This window comes from Coptis chinensis, chromosome 6, assembly GCF_015680905.1.
Source record: "Coptis chinensis isolate HL-2020 chromosome 6, ASM1568090v1, whole genome shotgun sequence".
In the NCBI taxonomy this organism is placed as follows: domain Eukaryota; kingdom Viridiplantae; phylum Streptophyta; class Magnoliopsida; order Ranunculales; family Ranunculaceae; genus Coptis; species Coptis chinensis.
Window position 1 is genome coordinate 44,904,110 of NC_141461.1, and position 26,057 is coordinate 44,930,166.

The 26,057-nt window shown below is 39.6% G+C and overlaps 1 protein-coding gene across 1 annotated transcript; it reads right to left on the reverse strand.

The window, feature by feature from the left end:
- Window positions 1–1,950: 1,950 nt before the first annotated feature.
- LOC147493177 (uncharacterized) lies at window positions 1,951–2,367 on the reverse strand. Its single transcript, XM_086567772.1, has one exon. It carries the CDS (start codon window positions 2,365–2,367, stop codon window positions 1,951–1,953), a length of 417 nt encoding a protein of 138 aa, XP_086423898.1.
- Window positions 2,368–26,057: the final 23,690 nt, after the last annotated feature.

Here is a 26,057-nt window from a genome sequence, read left to right on the forward strand (position 1 = left end):
TCTCCGATCGTCTTTTTTGAGGGGAAGCAGAGTGATGAAGGTTGGGCTGATCACCACCTTCGTGTGTTGCGTGATGCATAAGACGTTCGTCCTTCTGATGCTGATGGTGAACCAATGGGAATTCCTGTTCCCATAAAACACACCCATGCTCCAACCAGCAACTCTACTTACTCAGAAACTTTGTAATTTAATATAAGAGTCTTTCACCTAAATTTCTTTGCTATTATTCCTTAGATAACTCTTCCCCTTGGAATCAACTATCTGCTACTGATGCTACAACAGTGGACTTCATCAAGAAGATCCCCAAGGAATAGAGGATGCCTTGGGTGATAGTTCTTGATCCCACCCATCTTTTTGAATATTTTAACATGTCTATTGAAGAACTGCTGGCTCTGTCCCCTGGCTTTTCCCATTTTGGGATAAATATTGTGAATTATGGGCGTACCGTACTTCCCCCTCCTGTGGATCAGGATGTAGGACTTCTTCCTCCTCCAGTTCAAGACGAATCCTCCTTTATTACTAGAAGGAGAGGAAATCGTAAGGAGAAAAGTTATGTGGCCGCCTCTAGTGATGCTGCGACATCGGGCCCAGTTCAAGAGCCTACTGTCAGTGATGATTGTGTGATCACTAGTGGGAGGGGCCCTGAACTGCCTCATGAACTGCTGGCAGCTAGTAATTTTAAAAGGGAAGTGCGTACGTCCAACTGTCATAAACTGAAGAGAACTGATCCTGCTTCTGCTTTTGATGTTGCCCCATCTGGTAAGAAAATGAAGTTTTGCCCTCTCTTTGTTAGTGAAGAAACACTTTTTATGGTTCTTGTGACTATTCCCCATTCTGGTTTTGAGAAAGTAGTTGTACCCCTACCAGTTCCAGATCCTCCCACAGGTTCTGAACAAACTGGTGACAATGTCTCTTTGACTGTTGACCCTTCCCTCCCTGACAATCGCAAGGGGAATGGCATTGCTGAAACAACTGCTGTAACTATCGCTCTCCCTCCTCCTCGATTCAGTGATAGGAGGGGGGGTGAGTGACGACATTCCCTTCTCGCCAAGATCTCCAGATTCCCCTGAAAGGGAGATGATTGTGGAGATGAGGCGTTGGGGACGAACTGATGAACTACCTGCTACCAACAAAAACTCTGTTAATGATGTTGATATCGTGCTTGGAGTTCTGGAAGTTGCGCGACTTCTTATTGACAAGGGTGAAGCCAACATGGCTGGGAGCCTGGACCTGTCCTATCACCGATCTGCTGTTCACCTTGCCAAGGTAAGACTTTCTTCTCTGTTCAATGTTCGGTTTCTCTCATTGTGTTACTTACACATCCTATATTCTTTTCCAGTTAGTGAATAACTTTTTGGCCATGAAGGAACCCATCTTTACGGCCTTTGCCGATACATCCACTGATGTCATGGCTACTAGTGAGCTGATCTGGGTGAAAGAGGCTGCTAAGAAGAGCTCTAGGAACTGGCATATAGTTCAGGCTCTCAAGAACACTATCTCTTGTTCTAAGTCAAACTAGCATACAGTTTACTGAACAATTATTATGGTTCGATTCCATAAAGGCTTAACCCATCGAGGATAATTGTAGATTGAAAGAACTGGCGAACAATTCTAGCTGCTTGGGGATATGGAAGGAATTGGCATACAGTTCAACTTTCCCATACTCAGTATCACTGGTTTGAAAGCAAATTGGCATACAATATTCTTGAACAGATAGTGAGAAGATAATTCCCTAAAGGCTTAGTCCAATATGGATCATAAATAATGAACTGATGCAAGGAAGAAATTCGATGGCAATGTAGATAACTTTATTGATGACATAGAGATGAGTAAACAATGCATAAAGATGCATAGAATAACAATTTACTGATAGTACTTGCGAAGGTGCTATGCGTTCCATTGTTTGACAAGAACGTCCCCTTCAACAGTGTGTAGGTAGTAAAAACCAGTTCAACCAACATTGTCAATGATGTATGGTCCTTCCCAGTTGGGCCCAAGCTTGCCGTTGGGCTTTGGGATCTCGCACAGAACCAGATCTCCAAATTTGAAAGATTGAATCCGGACTCTTTTGTCATATGATCTCTTCAGAATCTTCTGGTTAGCGGCTAAGCGAAGTGCGACACCTTCTCGCTTTTCATCTAGGAGATCCATTTCTCTACATAACAACTTCTCGTTGTCCAGAGTGTGCACAATGTCTGACTTCTGAGTGGGAGCTACCAGTTTAGGAGGTATGACAGCCTCAGTTCCGTATGTCAGTGAAAATGGGGACTTACTAGCTGATCGTCTAGGTGTAGTTCGGTATGCCCATAAGACCTTAGGTAGTTCCTCGACCCATAATCCTTTTGCATCATCTAATTTGCACTTCATGTTATCCAAAATGACCCTATTAGAGGCTTCAGCCTGGCCATTGCCTTGTGGATACCTTGGAGTTGAGAACAGATGAGTAATGTGAAACTCCTCACAGAGTTCAGCGACCATTCCTCCAGCGAATTGTTGTCCATTATCTGAGATGATAACCTTGGGTATGCCAAACCTACAGACAATGTTGTTCCAAATGAACTTTCTGACGTCTTGTTCTTGAATGTAGACAAGGGAACTGCTTCTATCCACTTGGTGAAGTAATCTGTTGCAACCAGTAAGAATCTGATATTGCCGGGCGGGTGGTAAAGGTCCTATAATATCAGTTCCCCACTGTGCAAATGGCCATAGGCTGGCCAATGGGTGCAGTTCCATTGCTGGAGCATAAATAAGCAGAGCATATTGCTGACACTTTTCACATTTGCGGCAAAAACATGTGCATCCTTTTGCATATAAGGTCGAAAGTATCTTTACCTTAGGATCTTGAGAGCTAGTGTTCTGCCCCTAGCGTGGTTACCACAAATTCCTTCATGAACCTCTCGCATAACCTGTTCAGGGAGGACTGGGGAGAGACATCTGAGATGAGGTCCAAGAAATGACTTCTTGTACAGATCATCTTCAATGAGGGTGAATCTTTGTATCTTTGCATGCAGATGCCTTGCTACATTTTTATTCTCAGGGAGTGTCCCATCTTTCAGGTAGGACTTGTATGAATCCATCCAATTTGGAGCGGTGGTTGGAATGACTGTTGTAATTATGAGTGCTTAGATGCTGGATTTCTCTTGGAACTCTATAGGGATGGAACGAGACTCGCTATTGCCTAACATCGAGGCAACATATGCCAAAGCATCTGCGTGCCAATTTTCGGATCGAGGCAGCTGATAAAACTGAATGTTCTCAAACTTGCCTTGAAGACCCCGCACCAATTCCAGGTATTTGGCTATTCGTTCGTCCTTGGCCTCATATCCTTTATCAACTTGTAACACAACCAGTTGTAAGTCACTAAAAATTATGAGGTGTGTTAGGTTCAAGTCGAGAGCCATTATGAGGCCAGCAAGTATTGCCTCATATTCTGCCTCATTGTTAGAGGTGTTCTAACCCAACCAGATGGATTTCTCAGTCGCATGTTGTCAGGAGTAACTAACACAGCTCCCACTCCTGTACCTCTGTCATTTGAAGACCCATCCACAAACAGTCGCCATCCGGAGTTGGACTCTCATGGGTCTGGACGGGTGATTAGAAGTTAAGGTAGGATGCCCTCATCTGAACTGGGGGTTGTTGAGTCGTACCCTTTGTAGGTCATTGGGAGATCTCCTAAGAATTCTGCTAGTGCCTGACCCTTCTATGAGATTCGTGGAACATAGATAATATCATATTCTGATAGTTGCACGGACCACTTAGCTAACCTCCCTGACCTGTTTGGCCTTTCCAGAACTAATCGTAACTGGTATTCTGTGATTACCTTGATAGTGTGGGACTGGAAATACGGTCATAACTTCTCTGCTGCAAAAACAAGGGCTAAAGCAACTCTTTCGAGTTTAGGATATCTTGTTTCTGCTGGTAGGAGCGTTCGGCTCAAGAAATAGACAGGTTTTTCAACCTTCTTTTCATCCAAGCGTATTAGTACAGAACTAATCCCGTAGTTAGATGAACAGAGATAAAGACCCAAAACTTCTCCCTAAATTGGTTTGGAAAGGATTGGTGGTGCCCCCAAGTATGTTTTGAGCTGATTGAATGCTTTTTGGCATTCTTCCATCCATGCAAAGGAGGTATTTTTTATGAGTAGCAGAAACAGAGGTTTGCACTTATCAGAACTCTTGGAGATGAACCTGTTCAGAGCTGCTAACCTGCCTATAACCTTTTAAACCTCTTTCATATTCTTGGGTGAAGGCATTTCTATGAGCGCCCAGATCTGATTTGGGTTTGCCTCGATTCCTTGCTTAGTAACCAGATACCCTAAAAACTTCCTTGACGATATGGCGAAAACACATTTCGCAGGGTTGAGTTTCATGCGATACTCTCGGAGAACATCAAATGCATGTTTCAAGTGGGAGAGATGATCTCCCCATTTCAAACTTTTGATCAGGAGATTGTCTACATATACCTCCACAATGTCTCCCATTAATTTTTCAAACATTTTGTTCACCATGCGCTAGTACATGGCCCCCGCATTTTTCAATCCGAATGGCATACCTGATAACAGTACATGACATCCTTGGTTGTGAAACTTGCATGCTTGTGGTCTTCCTCATGCTTATGAAACTTGCATGCTTGTGGGGAGATCCAACTACCCGTACATGCGGGTGGTAGTTGGATCTACCCAACCGTCAGAGCTTTGTCCCCACTGAATCCATATAGGTTGGAGTTGGTGGCGACCATTTTAGAATCAGGAATATGCAACTTCTTGAATGCGTCATAGTATATCACATCTGCTAAGCTACCTGGATTAACCAATATGCAATGCAAATCATAATCTCCAAAAGGGAGTGTCAGAACAAGTGTATCTTCATATGAGCTTTGGATGCTACAACAGTCGGCCTCAATGAAGAGGATAAACAGATCTTTGTGGGGTATCGGATTGACCTGTGCACCCATAGTCAGTTTGCTGTTCATGATCCTCATTTTCTTGGCGATGCACAATTGATGTCTCGCACCCTTTTCAATGACCTGCCCACTTCGTTTGCTTGCCTTTTTGAAAATCATATTTAGCTGGAGGCGGCCATTGAGCGGTCCAGTTCCTGGGGGATCCTGAACTGATGTATTGATCTCCTCAGGATGTACTGCATTTGCCTGTTTGTGTGCTATAAACTGCTTCTAATACCTCCTTTCAATCAGATCCTGTAGTTCATTTTTTAGGGTCCTGCAGGCTCTGGTGCTGTGACCCTCACTCTTATGAAACTTGCAATAGGTCACTTGGTCTCTGGTACCCAAGGAGCTTAGCTTAAGCGGAGCTGGCCATTTGAGGTAACTCTAAATCTTGATGGAGTTCAGAACCTTGATAAACGTAAAATTGAATAATTTACCTACGAAATGAACAATAAAACTCAAAACGCAAGTGAAACTAAACTTAATTACGCGTTGCTATCAAAGATTCCTATACTTTCAATTCTATCGAAATAGAGTGGGGTAAAAAGTTCGTTCCACTCTTAGTTCTTTAGCATTCAAGTTTCCTAGATTGACTAATCTATTCAAAGTCTAATGAAAGCAATGGTGGGAATTATACTACGATGTGAATTAAAACTAGACGTAATATAAAGATTATAACTTATTAAATTTAACTAACCAATAATTGAATTCTAAATTAATAACTAAGAATTGAATAACAACAACTGAAATTAGATCTAACAATTTTAAATGACAAAATTGAAATGAATAAGAAATAAATATTTTATTTATCTAATCAATGAAGAACTATGATTCAAGGAATTAATCTAAAACAATGTATGAAACTAATTAATTTAACTAATTGAATTCAAAACTAGATCTACAAGCTATTTTAATGGCTATTTTTTATTCTAAGCTATCTAACTATCCATATCTTAAGAGCTAAGTCTTGTTTTTATGTAAAGGAGGAGACCAGATCCACAATTTCATGCATGGGCTGAGGTCTCATGTTTTGGGCCGGAAAATCGAGCCCAAAGCCCAATTTCTTCAGTCTACAGAGTCCGTTTCAGCTGGCTTTGACTTCAGGAGACTTTTCGTCCACTTTTACTCCTTTGATTAGGTCAAGGATTGGACCATTGGAAAGCTCTTTCCGAGCCGGTCGTATTGATGTAAGGTAGGCCCAAATCCAAGGTCTGAGTCCAAAGATATGGTCTTCGTAAGTTCTACTGACTTGTGCACTGTTTCTACCCGTGTTAACTTTTCAGCTTTTGACCGGGTTTCATAAAGGTTTTGTCTCCTTGAATCTTGGCCTTTATCACAGAACTTCTTAGCAACCAACCCTTTGCTCCTTTATATCGCCAAAGTGGCACATTTCTGCACATAATTGAGTTCCATGTCTGAAATACATAAAAACACGTAATTAGCATTAACTCTTATTTATTATTCGCATAATTGGTCTAAAAGTAGTATTATTAAGGGGTTAAAACTACAGTTTTGGGCTCTTATCAAACACCCCCAAACAGCATTTTGCTTGTCCTCAAGCAAATATGAGAAATTGGTATAAGTGACCAAAAATGGAGTTCTAACTAATCTCGTTTCGCCAAGTGCGATTGCATTGACCATATGCAACAAGGACTTAAACCACTAAGAATTCTCTAGTGGACGAGTTATAGCCTCGTGAGAGTTTTCTAGTGAAGGTACTCACAAACTTCATCTATACTACAACGACTCAGAAATAAAACTATTATTTCCTTATCTATGTCTCAATTATCTATACATCTCACTAACAATGAATACAGAATAATCAAGTCGAAACCTAAGCTAATATATGCATAATAATCTATCATCTACGAATAACATATTTCCAATGAGTAATACTATGAGATGAACTAACATGTCCGTTTTTGAAAACTCGGAATAGCGTCCTTAAGTAGGTCCTCACATAAATGTCAAGACAAAAACCACTCTGATTTTTCCGCTCAAGTTTCGCTACTGCAGTGTGCAGTGGGCACACTTTACCTTACAAAACTCAATGACACACAAGGAAGCCGGAGTTGATCAAACACATCTGCCACTTACTATCACACTAACATATTCCTAATTGAGCCAAAGGTCTTTATTAGGTGTTGCGGGGATTAGGAGATGGTTTTAAGAAAGAAGGAAATGGATATTCAAAAAGAACAAGTCTGAGATAATAGAGTCTTCATATTATGTAACTAGAGAAAACCTTATTCTTTACTTTTGCTTCTACACCTTGTTTCCATCCTTAGCCATATATATATTTTTTCTTTTTCTTTGGCTTTTGACTCCTTGATTCTATTTTTGGAGTTCTAACTTTTTATTTTATTTTATTTTATTTTTATTTGGATGGAAACTTACTTTTCTCTTCTGAAGCGACTAACGAATTCTTGATTTCAAAGGTTATTCTCTTTTCTATTCTTCATCTCTATTCTCAAACTTATTTAAAAAATTGGGTAGGTTAATTTTTTATTTTGTTTTGTTTTGTAACAGGGTAAAGGATTTGTGGTTAATGACAGGCTAAAGAAAGGCTCAGAGGGGCGACTAGCGGAAAATAATTCATAGGTTGGAATTTCTGGCTATATTGATCCAAAGAGGGCCTAAATTCTCGCTTATGATATGGTATAATGATCTAGCAAGTGGACGTGTGATTTCTCTATCCGGATTTTACTTCTCATCCCTTGTGTCATTTCTCAAATGTGTCACTCATATAAGGCTTTAGGCTATATTCTCACAGGATTTGTAGAATAAGTACTCTAGCCTAGATTTCAGAAACTTACTGCCAACAATCATAGATACTCATGTAACATATTTATAGATAGATGCAAGGATTATTACCTACATATTAGCCTAAGTTTATAAAAACTATTCTAATGTAAAAGCTACGTGAGACTTCTAGATTATTGAGAGCATAGAGAAAGAAAACAATACCAATGTTCCTAAGTGTATAACATATTTTCTATTTATATTTTTAAAATTTTTGAATTTTTTTTAGCTAGAAAACAAGTGCATATTATACATATCTATATCCTAACAGATGTCTTAATTACACGTGTTTCTATGCCCCCCCCAAACAAGAAGCATGCTTTGTCCTCAAAGTATTTTAAATAAAGAGGGTAGAAAAATACCATTGAAACGCGTGAAATTTCGGAGCATCTGCAAAACAAAGTTATAACATACTAATATAGAAAAGAAAAACTGACGCAACTCTATAAGAGTTCCACCCGTTATGGGGTTAATGAGAAATAGATTGCTTGGGACATAAACATACACTAACTGAAATAAAAACTTACCTGCACTCCCGTTTAAACATTTTCCTCCTCATTTCCCTCTTCATCCTTAATAAAGAAATGAGGTTCCTTTGCATCCTGCCATGCCATGGTAATTTGCCAGGCTTCACGCCACTTATCGTCTACTATAGCTAACCTGTCAAGCGCCACTTGGTCGGATGGGGTGTAAGGCGCAACCTAATGAGGTTGTATCCTCCACCCTTGCCAAGTCATTGCATGGAACGATCGAATAATACAATTGGTGGGTCTCACAATGTTGACCCCAACCCAATCCGTAAAACGGGTACAAAAAACAGGGAAGAAACATAGCATTATACGACAAATTAAAACAGGCATAAGAAGGTACTCATGCCTCTTGCCATGGGCTCGGGCTAAACTAGACATTAAGGTCTGGGGAATATCTTAGAGTGTACGTCCCCCAGCTAAAGCAAAGAAAATATCACAAGTTTCGTCATTCACAGAAGAATAACGTCATTCCTCTCTAATGTTGAGCATAATCTAAATCATAACAGTGCCCACGTTCATAGACAGTCTACCAAGGGCGATGTTATAATCCCCTTGGTCTTCTATCCTAAAGATTCATGCCCCGTAATACTCATGCAAATCATCATAGTTATACATGTACATATTATCTACCAAATAGGCCCATGAGTCTTGTATTTTGGCCGGCATAGCAAGTCCAAGCACAAAGGCTATCAAGAACCTGGAAATTTCCATTGGTTCATCCCCGATGGTGATGGAGAACACTTGTTCTCCATCTGGTCTATCAAAGAACTTACAGTTATCATAAAAATAAAATGTAAGTGTGGGAGAATAAAGTTCATCAGGACTTACCAATAGTGGCTCCCATCCTGCTAGAATGATCACTTCACGAAACCACGCACCATAGGTGTCACTTTGGAATAAATCTTCAAATGACTGTTCCGGTATGATACGAGGGAATGTCATCCCCAATAAACTTCTTTGGAAAAGATCACGAAGGATCCGGAACAACCCTCGAAAACTGGAAATTTTGGTGCTTTCGTGGGTCGAGCGGGGGGTTAAGCTCAAGCTATGCCAGGATGGACGCAATTGGCGCCTCTGGTGATATTTGAGGTCTAGGCACTTGAAGCAGGTGCTTCACCGTTAGCCTGGGATGGGCACGGGTGGTGCTCGGATGAAAACCGGAATTCCGGTGTTTTGAAGCGCAGTAGCGTTACGGTTTTGAAATTTGAGTAGAGACGCAGTCGCAATTTTCGGTAGGATTTCTCGACAGCGGTGTTAGCGGAGTGCTTTCGGAGAGCTGATAGGCCAAAGTGTGAAGGAAAAATAAGGTAAAGTGGGAGTGAAACGTGAGAGATGAATGTGAGATGTAGTTGGGGTTGTGAGTGTAGAATGAATGCATTTTTTATAGGTTTTAAATTGCTAAAACGAATCGGGAAGTTGCCAAAAAGCTTTAAGGCAATTGCCGGAAATAATAAAATTTCCAAACCCGAAAACGGAAATAACTCATATTCTTGATTCTAAGACAACCCGAATATCTTTTAGGTTGAATTGAGGACAGAAACTGCCTAACTCATCGAGATTTCATCCTACCATAATATCTATTCATAGCGATGGCCATATCGGTCATATTCTCAACTCTCACTCCAAAACAAATTCTAAAATAGGCGAACATATAAACGAATTATGCTAAGCTATTTAATACCACCCCCAAACAATTCGGGAAGGTGGGATTAATGATAACAACCACGCACAATTCGAAAATAGCCAAATTATATTAAATTTTAATTCAAACAACATAACACAACCAAATTCAAATTTAATTACTTAACTAATATCCGACTAATAAAACAATAAAAACAACTAAATAACAACGAAACACAAAATTATTTGAACACCTAGCCATGTGATGAAGAAGGGACCCTGAGATGGAGATTGGTCATGGGATGAAGAAGGGCCCGATCCATTCGTTCTTTGGCGACGACGCTCATGCCTCTCAGACTCATCTGAAACCGATCCCTCCAAGGGTGGCATGCATCGTAGAATCTCTAATTGGAACAAGTGCTGTGCTTCCATCTCAGCCTTTATTGCTGTATACTGGGCCTGGTGACGCTGGTGGATATTCTCCATGTTAATCAAGATATCTTCCTGACCCTTTTCGAGTATTCCAAAACTCGTGTTAAGGTTCATTTATTTATTTCGAACTATAATCTGTCTATCTAGTATATCTTCACAAATAGCGTAAATGCAACGCATGCTAGTATGCAACACTGACATGTGTTCTGAATCAGACGTACACCTCTCCAAGGCATCTTCATCCAACCATGTCATGTCCTCCCCTTCCTCATCCGAATCCATTACCCTATCCTCCGGCAACATCCAAGTCTTTTGGATATACTCCTTATAACTACTTTCATTTGCATGTAATTTCAACATTATCCACTCAGTTCTTGGTTTATTCCCCCAAGACAACATTATCTTCGTAATTAAAATAGGAAATGGTGCGATACTCTTCCCAACTCCTCTAATTATATTTAGCAAAAATTCGATGATATAGAATTCATACCTCTTTTCTTGCAATATCCATAAAACGTGTAGACATGTGAACCCGATGTCGCTCACTTTCTCCTTCCCAATGACGTTCTTCCCAATCCATCGAAGCTCTGACCCGGTTGGTTGGGTCTTAGCGAGATGATTTGTCCGAGCACAATGAGAAGTCGTATTATATTGACCCTCCATAAGGGTATCGTTCATCAATGCAGGAACACCAGTATACTGGGATTCCTGCATGGTGGCTTCTATGTGGCGTCCAGGCGTAATGCCTAAAATTTTAGCCAACTTCTATTTCGATAATTCTCTCCGAGTCCCAGCCACTTTCATGAAAATTTTGTGATCGGCTAACTCTCTCTTCTTATAGAACTGTTCGACCAAATCGGAGTGGTAGAAATCATCTGTCGAGTACCACAACCGATTCCAACCCCTGCTAATCATCTCATCACCATAAAACAGCGCGAAGCGGTCGTCCGTAAACGCTTGTTCCGGCAACAACCTTCGTCTTTGAGCCATAGATATCTTAAAACAATTTGGGGTTTAAAAGGACTGTGGGAATAGAGTTTGAGGCTCCCTTACTAACAAAACAGTAGTGGTGGCGTGGTAGTTCGAATTTCGTTTGGTTTTGGGTGATTTTCGGTGGTGGAAATTTTTGGGATTGGTGGAAGAGTGTTTTGGAGAATAATCGAAGTTGGAATTGTATTGTGGGCGTGGGTGTATTGAGGTTTATTTTTATTGTTATTTTTGGTTAGGTTTTTAAATTTGGAAATGGCGGAATTGGAAAGAATCACGATTCAGTTTGTTTTGGAGGAAGGAGACGCACGCGCGTGCGTTGGGCCCAAGCCTAAATTGATTTTCCGATTTTTGTCGATTTTTTGCGCAATTTTAAACTAAACTTCCCGCTTCGTTACCGGTCCGATTTATGCGAATGAGATATGGAAATGATCAGGAGAGAATTTCCAATCTAATGATCCATAAAACACTCTATTCTGACTGTGGGTGACATATAAGAAGATGAAAAATGCCTCGAAGTGCGTGTATAACGTAAGTTATGCGAACGAATGAAATCTAACTTAATAGAAAATGTCAATCCGAATCGTAATACCATTAAACGGTCTAACCAACACAACTAGAGAGTTGAACAATCCAGGATGGAACGAACACCCCACCCCCAAACAAATTTTAGACACAGAGTTGAGAAAATTTGTTTTTTTAAAAGTGGGTCTTTTAAAGTCAGATTCCTGAGACTTCTCAGCTTACTATGGTTGTGATTTTAACGATTTTTAATTTTTTATGAATAAAAGTTAATATAAGAAAAACAAGAAAGCAATAAATGCATAATTCACACCATAGAAGAACATGACTCAAAAATCGAGAAAACTTGCAAGAGTGAAAAACGTGAATTATGTTAACCGTGGACTTAGGATCTGGTACTTACAGCCACACACTCCATAGGGAGAGCCCGGTTACCTGAATGGTGCACTTATCAGTATACGAAAGTGATAGGAAGTACACCAGACAACTAAATGAGTCGTTTATAGTCAGATACGCAAGACTTTAACAAATAACTGGATATATATATATATATATATATACCCTACAGTTTCCATATATCAACAACTTAAAGAGTTGTGGGTCTTTCCAGAAATAAATAACATGGAATGTACCCCCAAACATAATCAGGCACCAAGATTTCCTACGGCGCAACCTAGTGGAATGAAAACGAAGTCTGATAGACCTAAAATGTAACCGAGCATGCACCTTTTTATTCATCTTTGAACGAGAGGTTATCCAAGTGAATGAGTGTGAAAAAATGGATGGTTTTGGAAGATATGGTGGATAAGGATAATTATTAGAAGGAAAGAATGAAAAGAATGAGAATGTGGGTTTAACACAAAACTCATTCATGGTGTAGGTAGGAATTGCCTCCATTATGAAAATGTAGGTGTCATGTGCCTTTTCTTCAGGAATTATATCCGTATTAGGCGAATTTAGAAAATCATTAAGCACAGAAGAAATAAGAGGGTCAAGTGCAAACTCCAGGTTCTTTTGAAAAGGTGTAGGATGGGGTACATTGATGGAAGGGGAATGATGTGAGGTGGGTGAATGGTTATCAATAAGAGGGGACTCTCAAGGTGGCGGAGAAGAGTTGCAAAAGAATTGAAAGGAATCTTCCTTAATTCCCTCCATGTCCAAGGAGTCCTTATTAAATTTGGAACGTCTAAAGGAAAGGAATTTGTGAATATGATTATTTGGAAACGTGGTTTTGACATAATCATGAACTAAACTCTCGATCATACTAACCTATCTATCGATATTGGTATCAGGAACCTGTGTGATCGGTTTAAATACATTGACCTCAGCGGAAAGATGGCCAAAAGATAAGGACATCGAACCATCATGGCAATTTATAAGCGCGTTGGCAGTTGCCAAGAAGGGGAGCCCTAAAATGATCGGGACAGCGTCGTTAGCGACTTCTGTATCGAGGATAACAAAATCCGCAGGATAGTAGAAATCTTGAACCTTAACCAACAAATTTTCCACTACACCCTTAGGATACTTGATAGACCTATCAGCTAATTGCAATGTCATTGTTGTAGGTTGCATTTCTTGTAGACCTATTTGTTTATATAAATAATAAGGGAGTAAATTAACACTCGCCCCCAGGTCTAATAAAGCAGTGGTCGTGTGAGTATCTCCTAATGTGCATTGTACAGTAGGACGACCATGGTCCTTGTACTTAACTATTCCATTATGTTCTGATAAAGTTGGAACTTGTTTAGTGAGAAAGGCGTCTTTTGGAATATTTGTCCTACTCCTAGTAATGCACAACTCCTTAAGAAACTTAGCGTGGTGAGGTAATTTTTTAATTGCGTCGAGAAAGGGTAGGTTAATCATTAGATTTTTGAAAATGTCCCTAATCTCGTTAAAGTTTGTATCTCTTTTTAACATAGCTAATTTATGGGAAAACGGTGGTTTCTTACTATGTTTAGCGTATGGTTCTACTAGATATCTAACATTTGCTTTTTGCTTCTTAGGTTGTGGTTTAACTGGTACCTCTACAGGGGTAGGATCTTCAGTTTCTGTTTTGGTATCTAGTATAATATCTGGTGTAGGACCTCCTTGTGGGGTAACTATAGAGATAGTTACTTTGTTATCCACCACTCTGCCTGAACAGAGAGTGGTGATGGAATTTATCTCTCCTACGTTTGTAATTTTGTCACTAGTATTACCGTTTACTTCAAAGACTGTGTTTGGTGTTTTAGGATTAGGTATTGTTTGTCCTAAAAACACACCTTTGGGTTGTACCTTATCTTGAGCTAACTGCTGTAAGAAAAGTTGGATGGCTTGTAAAATCTGTTGTTGGGTTTGCATAAAGGTATCAAAACGATCAGGTTGTGGAGTAGTATTTGCTACTGGTTGTGTGACAGGAACTATGTCACGTTGATTATTAATGAATGGATTTTGGTAGTTATTATTTATCAGAACGATACCTCTATTAGCATTATAATTATTATTGTTATAATTATTATAATTACCCTAACTTTGTGCTTGACCTTGTCGTGGTTGAGCTTGGTTATAATTGTTTGTTTGCCTAACATTTGGGTTAAACAACCTTGGAGGTTGTTGATTATTCCACCAACCGAAGTTGGGGTTTTGTCGCCAAGCTGCGTTAGGTTCGCTATTAATGGAACAAACGTTATCTTGTTGTGATTGTTATTGCGCATAAGTGAAAGGATAATAGGAGTCGGGATGCTCTGGACTCAAACAAAAATTACATGGATTGGAGTTGACATTCATGACGGGGATAGACATTTGTTGAATAGAAATAGCCTATACCTTTTTAGTTAGAGATTCAATTAAAATTTTAAGTTCCGGATTGGGTTTCATCTTAAACATACCGGTGGCCTTTTCTTGTTGTAGAAGAACTAGCAAGGGAGATATCGTCGTCACTACCTAGTTATTATTATGCTTAGTCTGATCTTCTAAAAATTTATAAGCTTCTGAGGCTCCTTTACTTAAGAAACTACCCCCATTCATTATGTCAAGGACTTCTTTATGGTGGTGTAGAAGTCCCTTGAAAAGGGCACGAACTAACGTGTTTTTCGCGAGGTTATGATGTGGACACTCTATAAGTAGATCGGTGAAATAATTCCAAGCCTCTGAAAATGATTCATGAGGATTTTGTCGAAAGAAATGAATCTTGGAAAGCATTTCATCGGTCTTCAGTGGTGGGTAAAGATGTTCCATGAATAGTTGAACAAGTTTAGCCCACGAGTCCTGTAATTAGGCACTTGGGCGAGTTAACCAAGACGCCTTTATCGGCTAAGGTGAAGGAAATACCCTTAGTTTAATTTGTTCAAAGACCCACCGTAGGATGGTGGAATGTAGTAAGGACTTGGTCAATCCTAAGTATGCCGATAGGGCTTTTCATGGTTTAACCCATGAAAAGCGGGTAACAAATTAAATATATTTGGGGATTCGAAATCCCCATCGGTCCGATAGAACGATGCAAGATTTAGGGCTATCGTTCAAGGCTTTGTAAAAGTTAGAGAGAGGAGACTCTCTTTCTTTCTTCAGCCATTACCGGTGGTGTGTGTGGTATACTAGAAAGACTTGTTTGTTTGCGTTGTCGGTTTAATTCGTTAGGTGTTTTTCTTCGGCCCAACCTTAATCTCATGCAAGGCTAAGACCAATATTAATGAAACACAACAACACTCCAAACAATCCTGATATGCTAGTATGAACCTCTAATAGAAGATGCGAGGTGTGGAAGAAAAGAGTACCTGAAAGCCTCCTTGCTTCTCTTATGAATAGCGTCTTGTTTACACGTGCTTAGTGTATATAACAAGTTAGAACACTGAAAACTTTGAAGAAATGGAAGTTCAAAACAAACCTGTGGAAATCGGGCAGGTTTCAGAGGGCTGGAAAAGGCCTCGAATATGCCTAGGCGGCAGCAGTCGCGCAAAGGCAAAAGGTAGGATTCCAGCGTGTGGGCAGGTGGCGCTCAAGTTGGCCTTGGTAGAGGCGCAGGTGGCTTCAGCCAAAGGGTGGGATTCCAGCGTGTGGGAAGTGGCGCTCCACTTTGGCTTGCCTGCACAAAAGGCCCGAAAGTAATTTTTCCTGGAAACTTGCAAAGCTGAAACAGACAACCAAAGTGAGAATCCAAACAAGGGTGGGTGGGTTATGGGACTTTGAAAAACTATCAAGTCTATAGAAAACAATACTAAAGAGTTCTAAGATGGCAGCGACGCCATTTGATAACGTAAAATTGAATAATTTACCTACGAAATGAACGATGAAACTCAAAACGCAAGTGAAACTAAACTTAATTATGTGTTGCTATCAAAGATTTCTATACTCTCAATTCTATCGAAATAGAGTGGAGTAAAAAGTTCGTTCCACTCTTAGTTCTTTAGCATTCAAGTTTTCTAGATTGACTAATCTATTCAAAGTCTAATGAGAGCAATGGTGGAAATTATACTACGATGTGAATTAAAACTAGACGTAATATAAAGATTATAACTTATTAAATTTAACTAAACAATAATTGAATTCTAAATTAATAACTAAGAATTGAATAACAACAATTGAAATTAGATCTAACAATTTTAAATGACAAAATTGAAATGAACAAGAAATAACTATTTTATTTATCTAATCAATGAAGAACTATGATTCAAGGAATTAATCTAAAACAATGTATGAAACTAATTAATTTAACTAATTGAATTCAAAACTAGATCTACAAGCTATTTTAATGGCTACTTTTTATTCTAAGCTATCTAACTATCCATTTCTTAAGAGCTAAGTCTTGTTTTTATGTAAAGGAGGAGACCAGATCAACAATTTCGTGCATGGGCTGAGGTCTCATGTTTTGGGACGGAAAATCGAGCCCAAAGCCTAATTTCTTCAGTCCACAGAGCCTGGTTCAACTAGCTTTGACTTCAGGAGACTTTTCGTCTACTTTTGCTCCTCTGATTGGGTCAAGGATTGAACCATTGGAAAGCTCTTTTTGAACCGGTCGTTTTGACGTAAGGTAGGCCCAAATCCGAAGCCTGAGTCCAAAGATATGGTTTTCAGAAGTTCTGCTGACTTGTGCACTATTTCTGCCCGTGTTGACTTTTCAGCTTTTGACCGAGCTTCATAAAGGCTTTGTCTCCTTGAATCTTGGCCTTTATTACATAACTTCTTAGCAACCAACCCTTTGCTCATTTATATAGCCAAAGTGGCACATTTCTGCACATAATTGAGTTCCATGCCTGAAATACATAAAAACACGTAATTAGCATTAACTCTTATTTATTACTCCCATAATTGGTCTAAAAGTAGTATTATTAAGGGGTTAAAACTACAGTTTTAAGCTCTTATCAAACCTCATCTGGCATTTTGTTCAAAGGGGCGAAGTTTCTGTCCATTAAGGGAAGAGCTTCTTCAGCTCCTTCCATTTGTAGCTTCTTCTATGATTTTCCATCTGTGCCACCGGTTACATTCTGGTACTGTCCTCTGGGCATCCGTCCCTTTGATGGGGATTCAGCCCTTTGGCGGCCACGATTACGGTCTCTTTTTGGCTTTTGAGGGGAAGCGTTCCCTTCTCAAGAGGCCACATGAGCTGCCTAACTAGCCTTTTTTGCTTCCTAACATATGTTTAGGACATCCTCCTCCCACCCCGTATGAGTCTCAACCCTGTCTAGGATTTCCTCTAAATCACGAGGTGGTTTCCTGGAGAGGGATCCGACTAAGGTGTTGTTTTCATCCAACCCTTATTTGAAAGCTATTATGGCAGTCTGTTCGACGCAAGACTCTACCTGGATTGAAATTTCCATGAATTGTTGCATGTAGGACCTCAATGCTTCTCCGTCCTTTTTCTTGATGTTGAACAATGCATTAATCCGCTTTGGTTGGTGCTTATTGATGTCTATGAAGGTCCTAAACATTTCTTCTGAGGACCTGATCAGTCGCTCAGGTAACCTATGGTACCACTGGAGGGTAGATCCAGACAGGGAAGCTTTGAACTCTTGACACATGACGTGGTCATACCTTTCATATTATCCCATAGTTGCTCGATATCTGAATACGTGATCCACCAGATCTGACTTGCCATTGAAGACTCTAAATTTCGGCTGCCAGTAGCCACGGGGTAAGGCTTTCTCATTATTCGAGATGCAAAAGGAGATCTGCCTGCCCCCATTATGGCAGATTGAACAAGGGAGTCTTGCAATTTTCTCCCCTTGCATGTCATCTGATGCATCGGCGATATCGGTCATTTTTCTCAGCTTCCCATGCAGCTTCTTTGTTGGAATGCTTCTTGGTCTGAGCTCTTTTCTTGTGTCTAGGGTTGACGTCACGATCCTGGTCAGTTGACATTGGTTCGGATCTCGTATCTAAGTCCTCATCTGAGTTGCTGTATTCTGACTCAGATGTCTCGCGTCGAGTTTGCCCCCCATGCCTTGGATTCTTTGCACGACCACCTTTTGGAAGGTCGTCATCATCGAGATCGATGAGTGGCTCCTTCCCTGTGTCAGATTGATACAAATGCCTTAGCAGCTATACTTCTCGTTCAAGATTGCTTCTTTGCTATTCCAGAGCCTGTACGGCTTGGCTTGCCTGAACAGACTCGAGGTTGGTGAGGATAACATTCCCACCATCTTGACGCTCCTCTTAAGCATTATTCCTGGGGCCTGCACTAGGAGCAGCTGGTCCGACAGTGCTAGTCATAGGTCTTTGGAGGGGTTTATTCGCGTTATGATGACCGATGTTCACCCCCCTTCAGGTATCTCATGTTCTTCTTTTCTCACGGTGACGCTGTGCGTGGTAGCGCCACCCTTTGTTTTCTTTGCTCCTGCCATCACAATGGTAAGAGTTTTTAAACTAAATCAGTCGTTTGAATGAATGTTTACCTGCTTTCGTCCCCACAGACGGTGCCACAAGATGTAGGGGAGTTTTCGAGTATCCCCTGATCTTCCTCTGTGCCTTGTGATCCAGAAGCTTTAACTGAGTAGAGAAGGGATAAGATGATTGTGAGTTTAGGGTTGAACCACCTGGCGGTTGCCTATGTATCTCTTTGTTTATTTAGGAGAATCAAACCCTATTTTGCGTAGTTCCTAAGAGCGAATCCCTATGGTTTATATAGGAAGAGCTACGAGAGTCCTAGGGTTAAGACTGTCCTCATCGCTTGTGAGTTCCCTTCCATCTTTGGACTCTGCCTTCCTATTAGGATTTCTCTTCTTATGGAAGTCTGAATCTAAACCATATCTTATGAGAGGTAAGTTTCCTTGTTGATCATAATATCCCATCGTGTATGGGAAGATTATATCTAAAAGGTAACTTCTAAGATATGTCATCATAATTCCTTCCTTATCATTAGAGATTGCTATCTTCGGTTTCTTTCTATTCAGGAACTGTCTATATCAGTTCCTAACGACTTGGAGAACTGTCATACTTAGAGGTGGTTAGCCACGTGCCTAGCACATGTCCACTAAGCACTCGTGCTAAGCACGAGATCACTTATTCACAGAACTGATCCGATGGTCCTCGTCTCATTCTGAACATCAATAGTCTCAAGTTATTTCCCATACACGTGTTATCTATTCAATGACAGGAAATCCCCCTTACAATCATCATTAGTATCAAGTTCTTGTGTCTCGTCATCACCAGAGATGTTCTCGGACAAATTATCTTGTGTTTGGAGTGGTGTGTCAAATTCTTGGCCCAAACTGAAATTAGGTGCATCGCCATCTTCTCTTATTACTCTGTCGACCATATCTTCAACATCTGGGTCAGGCCTGATTCCGTATCCAACACAGGCGCTAAAAGATTTTTATCAATAACCCAGTCATCTAATGGATCAACTTGTTCACTATCCATAAATACTTGGGTGAGGTAAATAATTTGATAATTATCTGTATTTTGCGCACGTCTTTGCTTCAAACGTAAGTTGTAGTAGACTTTCACCAACATCATCAATTTTGGTGTGCCAATATGGTTCCTAAGTTTCGTGTGAATTAGGCCGAATGTGCTCCAATTGCGCTCACACGCAGATGATGAAACTATTTGAGAAAGGATTTTGATCGCCAACTCCCTTAGCTCTTCTATATCACCACTATACAACTCCCACCATTTAGCTGCATTATTTAAACCGTAAAAACACATATTAATTATCTATAGACAAGGCATTTGAGTGATTGAGAGTATGCCAAAAATATTTCATTTACCAGGGTGTAAAATTGCTATTGCAGCCTGCGCTGCAGGTGTACCGAATTCTCCAACACGATCCCAAAACAAAATCATCTAATATACCAAAGTGTTAGTGACCCAGCATAAATGTAAAATTCAAATTCTACTTGAGAATATCAATATTCTTATTTTTACCTGATGCAATGCTTTTGCTTGTTTGAGACCATCACTAAATAACACTTTTGCTACTTTTCTAACTGCTTTCTTGTGGAGATCAGAGAATCCGAGAATTCGAGCTTGAATGTGTATTGGTATTCTGGGTTCAGATACATTGCTAGTAGAAATAATTAAACATAACTTCTAGGAATATTTGAAATAGAAATAATTTAATTAACTCAAACTAAATCAAGTAAACTCACCAGCTATGTGTAGCACATGTAGTAATTGTTTTGTCCATCTTTTTGTCGATAATATCAAGGAGCCAACCACATCCGTGGATTTGAGGAGATCTTCTCCCTCATTATTTCAAAGGCTTGTTGTACATATGGCATTGTTGGCTTCTTGTCACCATCCAACAACCTTAGGCATATGTATAAAGGTTCAAGAATTTGTACAACATAGTTAACATCATTCCAGAAATGCTCTTGAGCGACTTGCTCCACGACCATCATACCCTTTAATGTATTAGCTTATGGGGTGTCGAGATATCTTTGATCCACGAACATTTGCCTAAGCAATATCTTTCTCTGTTGGAGACTTTTGAGAGACAAGTAGTTTGTGGCGAATCTAGTTGCTGCAGGTCTAACTATTTCACCACCACATGTGTCCCTCATTAATGCTAATACCCTGGATGCATTGTAAATGAACTTTGTAACTGCATGAGATTTGCTGATACACTCGGCCACCCACTGATGCTTGGAAATATCTTTTAACATCAAGTTATTGCAATGACAAGCACACGGTGTCCAAAATAAATTATATCCTGGCGTCTTCATCAGCAATTGTCCAGCCTTTTTGTAGGCAGAACCTTGATCAGTTACTATCTGCACCACATTTGGTGCACCTATCTCATCAACAATCTCTTTCATGAACTTAAATACGGTTTTGTGATCTTTTGACTCAAGGGTGATATCGAAAGACTTCTTGAAAATTGTTTCCCTGTCAAAATAGACCATAAAGTTAATGAGGGACATCTTTCTTGTCTCAGACTAACCATCACACATTATGGTGCGTGCATCCATAAGTTGGATACTTCTCTACCACTTCCATTTTGAATTTGTCGATATCATCATTTTCCATCTTTAAATATTTTCCCAATACTTTTTCAGCAGTTGGTCCTTTCACTCCAGTAGGTCACTTTGTGATGAAATCAATAGTTGGTTGGTAGGATGGATTGTTTGTTGTTAATGCATGTAGAGGTACTCCGGCAAAATTGAACCATGCATTGATCTGTCTACCAAACTTCTGCCTCAATGTCTTCATTTTACCCACGTCTTTGACACTAGGTTGGTCGTGTCCCGGTTGTCTAATAGTGTATGGATCAATTGTTTGTTGTCTCATCGTTTTGGACCTCCGAAAACCCATGAATCCCTTTCCTTTTTCGCTTGATCCAGAGCCACTTCCTGGCTCAAAAGTAGTCTGATGCCAAAATTTCTTGCCCGTTTCTCCTTCCCTTTCTAGCTGTCTTTCTTCCTATTGGTCTGTTATAGAGCTTCTTCGTGCATGTTGCGTGCCCTGACACTCTTGACCCCTCCCTTTGTATGCTCTTGCTTCTTCTTCTGCGTCAGAATCATTGGAATCATCGTCCAAATTCGCGCACATTGTCTCCTTGACTTGAGTTTCACGTTGTCGTCTTTTAATTGTTTTATTTGTGCCATCCTGTAGTAGGTTTCGGATCGCATTGCAATTCTTACATGTCCGGGGACTTCCTTACACCTTGTCACTTGGTTACCAACCCCAGATAAGTGTTGTTTTAGGCGACTAACCCCACCACTATCAAATTCTAGTTGGCAGTAATTGCATCTAAACTTCGCCTTGTTGTTATCCAACGGTACACCATGAGACCAACCAATATTCAGTTTCCTAACTATTTTCTCTTAGACAAATATGTAACTACGAAACAGTTTTTCCAAACACGTTGAAATGTTGTACGTAGACAAATATAACTAATTAATCAAAATGTAAGACATACATTTAAGAAAGAATGTAAGACATAAAAGTAGAACTTGAACACTAAAACACGTCTACTACCAAGGCCCAAAATATCATCGAGATTTCTGAAATATCATCGATATATCTCGTTTTTTGGGTATACGAGATGGAAATATTCGATATATCTCCACCGAATATTGAATATTTTTTTTGCCAATATATATCAACCGATATATACGATATATCCGATATAAATTGTTGACTTTGACCGATTTTGATTAATATATCAACGATATTTTTGATATATCGACATACAAAACAAAATTTTGACCGATCAACAAAAAGATATATATCCACCGATATATCGATATATCCGATATGTCTCGGTTTTTGGGGTACACAATATATTGCTCGAATTCGATATTTTGGTACTTGCATCAAAATCAATTACACGCACAAAAACTCTAAAAGCAATTGTATGCCTCGGCCCCCAATTTTATACATGCGAGTCTAACATAAATTATGATCTCATTAAATTAATAATTTGCCTTCAACATTTTATTTACGGATAATAAGCAAGCCCACAATTTGTGGGTTTTTTCAACCAAGCATAAAAAATGACTCGGACCATTAATTATTTAGTACAATACATTATCGATCAAATGAGAATTTGCCTGCCCAAGCATAAAAAACCGACTAAACAGTTCAAAGTTGAAATTAAGTACCAAGGAAATGTCAACATTGGTTTATTTCGATGCACTTTTGCCATCAATATTAGGGTGTTTCTCTGAAGGTAAAGTTTGGTAAAATGAACTCTCCACATGATCGAAGTGTGTAATTGAAATCTGGTTGTTTGACTTAGTCTTTCACTCTTTTCATATTACATGTTTACAACTTGATCTTTAACTCTCAATAAAAGTTGATACATTATTCACAATGACAATAGCAGAGGTTTCAAAAAAAAAATAAAATAAAAATAATATATATATATAAAATCTAATTAACCCCAACCATCTTGACAAACTACAAAAGAATATATATTAGCATTATGTAATAGTATAGACTATAGAGTATAGACCATAGTCCTCATATCAAGTCATTGGATTAATGAAAGTAGTTGGAAACAAAAAGCAACTACAATTTTAGTTATGAAATTCAACGTACAAGATTGAAAATTAAACAAAATTGGTGAAGGAAAACTCACTAAAGTCTAAAGAACTATAAGAAGAAGATGTGTTGATTTGTGCTGATTGTCCTCAAACATTGATTGCTGCTACACGGAATGTAGGAGCTACGATTGTCCTCAAACCAAGACTCAAAAACCTAACAAGCGAGTGAAGGCGCTTTGAAGTGATGACTCCTTGACTTGAGTTTCGACTTTCAGATAAATAGTATAGTTAATAACTTAATATGAGTTAAAGAGTTTGATAGTGAAGGAAAACTCACTAGAGTCTAGACGTTGGAGGAAAGAAAGAAATAAAAGAATAAGAAAAGGAATGGAGTAGAATTTCTTAAATAGGGGGTAGTACAAGACTATAAGTAGTATAAATTATAAAAAACGTTGTGAGTCACATATTGGCGTATTAGATAGCTAGCTAGGCACATGCACTCATCAAGCCAATAGACTTTTTCACTCACCAAGATTCCAAATCACATGCACCTTCACTACTGAGTACTCAAAAAATGTTTTTGCACCGAAAATCAAGTCACATCACACTTTAGCGAATAATCCGAATATAAACTCACATCACACCACACTTTGCACCTAAAATTTACTTGCATTATTTATCGGATATTTTACTGATATATCTCGAATATATTTATATTAAAAATTGGTCAAAAAATCAAACGATATATATCGTAAATATCAAATATATTGGTTATATCGGCGATATAAAGATATATATCAGAAATTGCGATATATATCGTGAAAAAAAATATTCAATATTTGGTTGAGATATATCGGAAATTTCCATCTCGTGTACCCTAAAAAACGAGATATATCGGCGATATTTTGGGCCTTGCGTTTATGTATTGATGTAACCTATTTCTCCAATTTTGTAATTTGAGACTTTGAGTACATTATATTATGACATTATGGTTAATTATTTGTCAATATTTTGATGGTTTTCTTGATAAATAAATGTTGCTATTATGTCCTTCGATATATCCAATATTTTCGATAGTTTAGACTGGTCACAAAAAAATGGATATCTCCAATTTATCCGATATATCTCTGTGTTTGGGGTACACAATATATTGACCGAATTCGATATTTTGGTCCTTGCATGAAACTCCTCCCAGTTGTACAAGTTCATAACATTATCAACCACATATTCCTATGTATCGGGAGTGAAAAATAGAGGAATTCCTAAAGCCAAAGCTAACAAATCCCCGCACATCATAGGGGCAATTATTAATATGGACTTCAAAGCTTGTTCACCATTTGGGCAAGAGTAGAAACGAGTATTCTCATAGAAAAACGTAAAACAAAGGTTGGGGAATATAGTTGATCGGGACGTACCATGAGTGGGCCTTCGGACTTGATGAATAATAAGGTTCGGAAGAAAGACCCATATGTCTCGCTATTGAACAAATCTTTAGAAACTGCTTTCGGGGATCACTCGTGGAGCTGCAATATCAATTGGATAAATTAAGAATGGATCTACTGTAGTTGACCAAAAGAAAATTGTTGAAAAAGAACTGGATTTCCCAAAACCCTAGGGGCGTGCACCCTTGTGTTGTTCTTGGAGCGAAAAAAAAAGAAGGTGTGCCCGAATGCGAGAGAGCAAAAAGGGGAGTGTGCCCATGGATTGTATCTGTTAAACAAAAGGTTTTGGTGCGAGGTAAACTACGTACATGCCTAGACAAGTATTTATAGATGCACGGGTTGCTTAATCTATGTTCTGCGATTGCTTCCAAAATCGCGAAAAGAATTCGACTCCTAAATAGAAAACCTTGCCTAATTCAAATTAGAAATGGTTCAAAATAGGTGTAAAGGTGTGATGTGATATTCCTTACAAAGCAGTCTACGGGGGTATGGATGGATGGATGGGTGAGACCGGGAGTTCGGCTTTGAGAGCGAATCGCCTCGTATCTTACTCACGGGTTCTTGGGGTCGAGGAGTAGAATCAGTCTGGCGTAGTTCATAGGAGAGGTATTTATAGAGATTGAAAGTGTATCCTAACCCTCCACGTGTAAAGGATGTCTGGCGTGGGGTGTGGATCATGGGAGCACGCGTGAGAAATATCTACATAGGTCTCTTTGTGATGATGAGGAGTGGCGATCACGGGCAAGTAACTGCGGACGTGACCCGATGGTATTGGGATGGGATGAAGTGCAACCTTCACACCTTCAGTCATGATTGCTTATGGATAGAAGTGCGTGTCTTTGCTGGCGTAGTTCGCATGATGTTGCGATCTGTCTGTCGTGGCGCGATGTTGGCTCATGGATCACGACACGAGACCAGGTCGGTGTATTAGTTCCACCATGTTAAGCGGCGTCTTTGGATAGAGAATATCACTCCCTACACAGCCCCTCTCGGTAGGTTGTGATAACGACCTGCTAAGAGAAACGATTAACACGTGGCGTACTATGTGATAGGTGGGAATCTGCCCGATCGATCGGTGTAGAACGGCTAGTGTTAACGGCGTGAGCTAGTTGGTGCGATCGTGTCGTGTGGCGTGTCGCGACGTGGCGAGGATCTGGCGATTGCGAGAGAAGCGTGCGTGGCGCACCATTTTTGGGATGTGAAAAGACAAAGGCGGTTATTTGGAAGTCGTGTGAATGGCTAGGGCTAGGGTGTAATCATAATGCCTTGGAAATTGGAGGCGGTTGTTCAAAAATTTTACTTGCTATTTGAGACTTCATTTGGTACGCCGATGCGGTAGAGAGAACTTCATTAAGCGCATCAATCTTGAGGTTAGT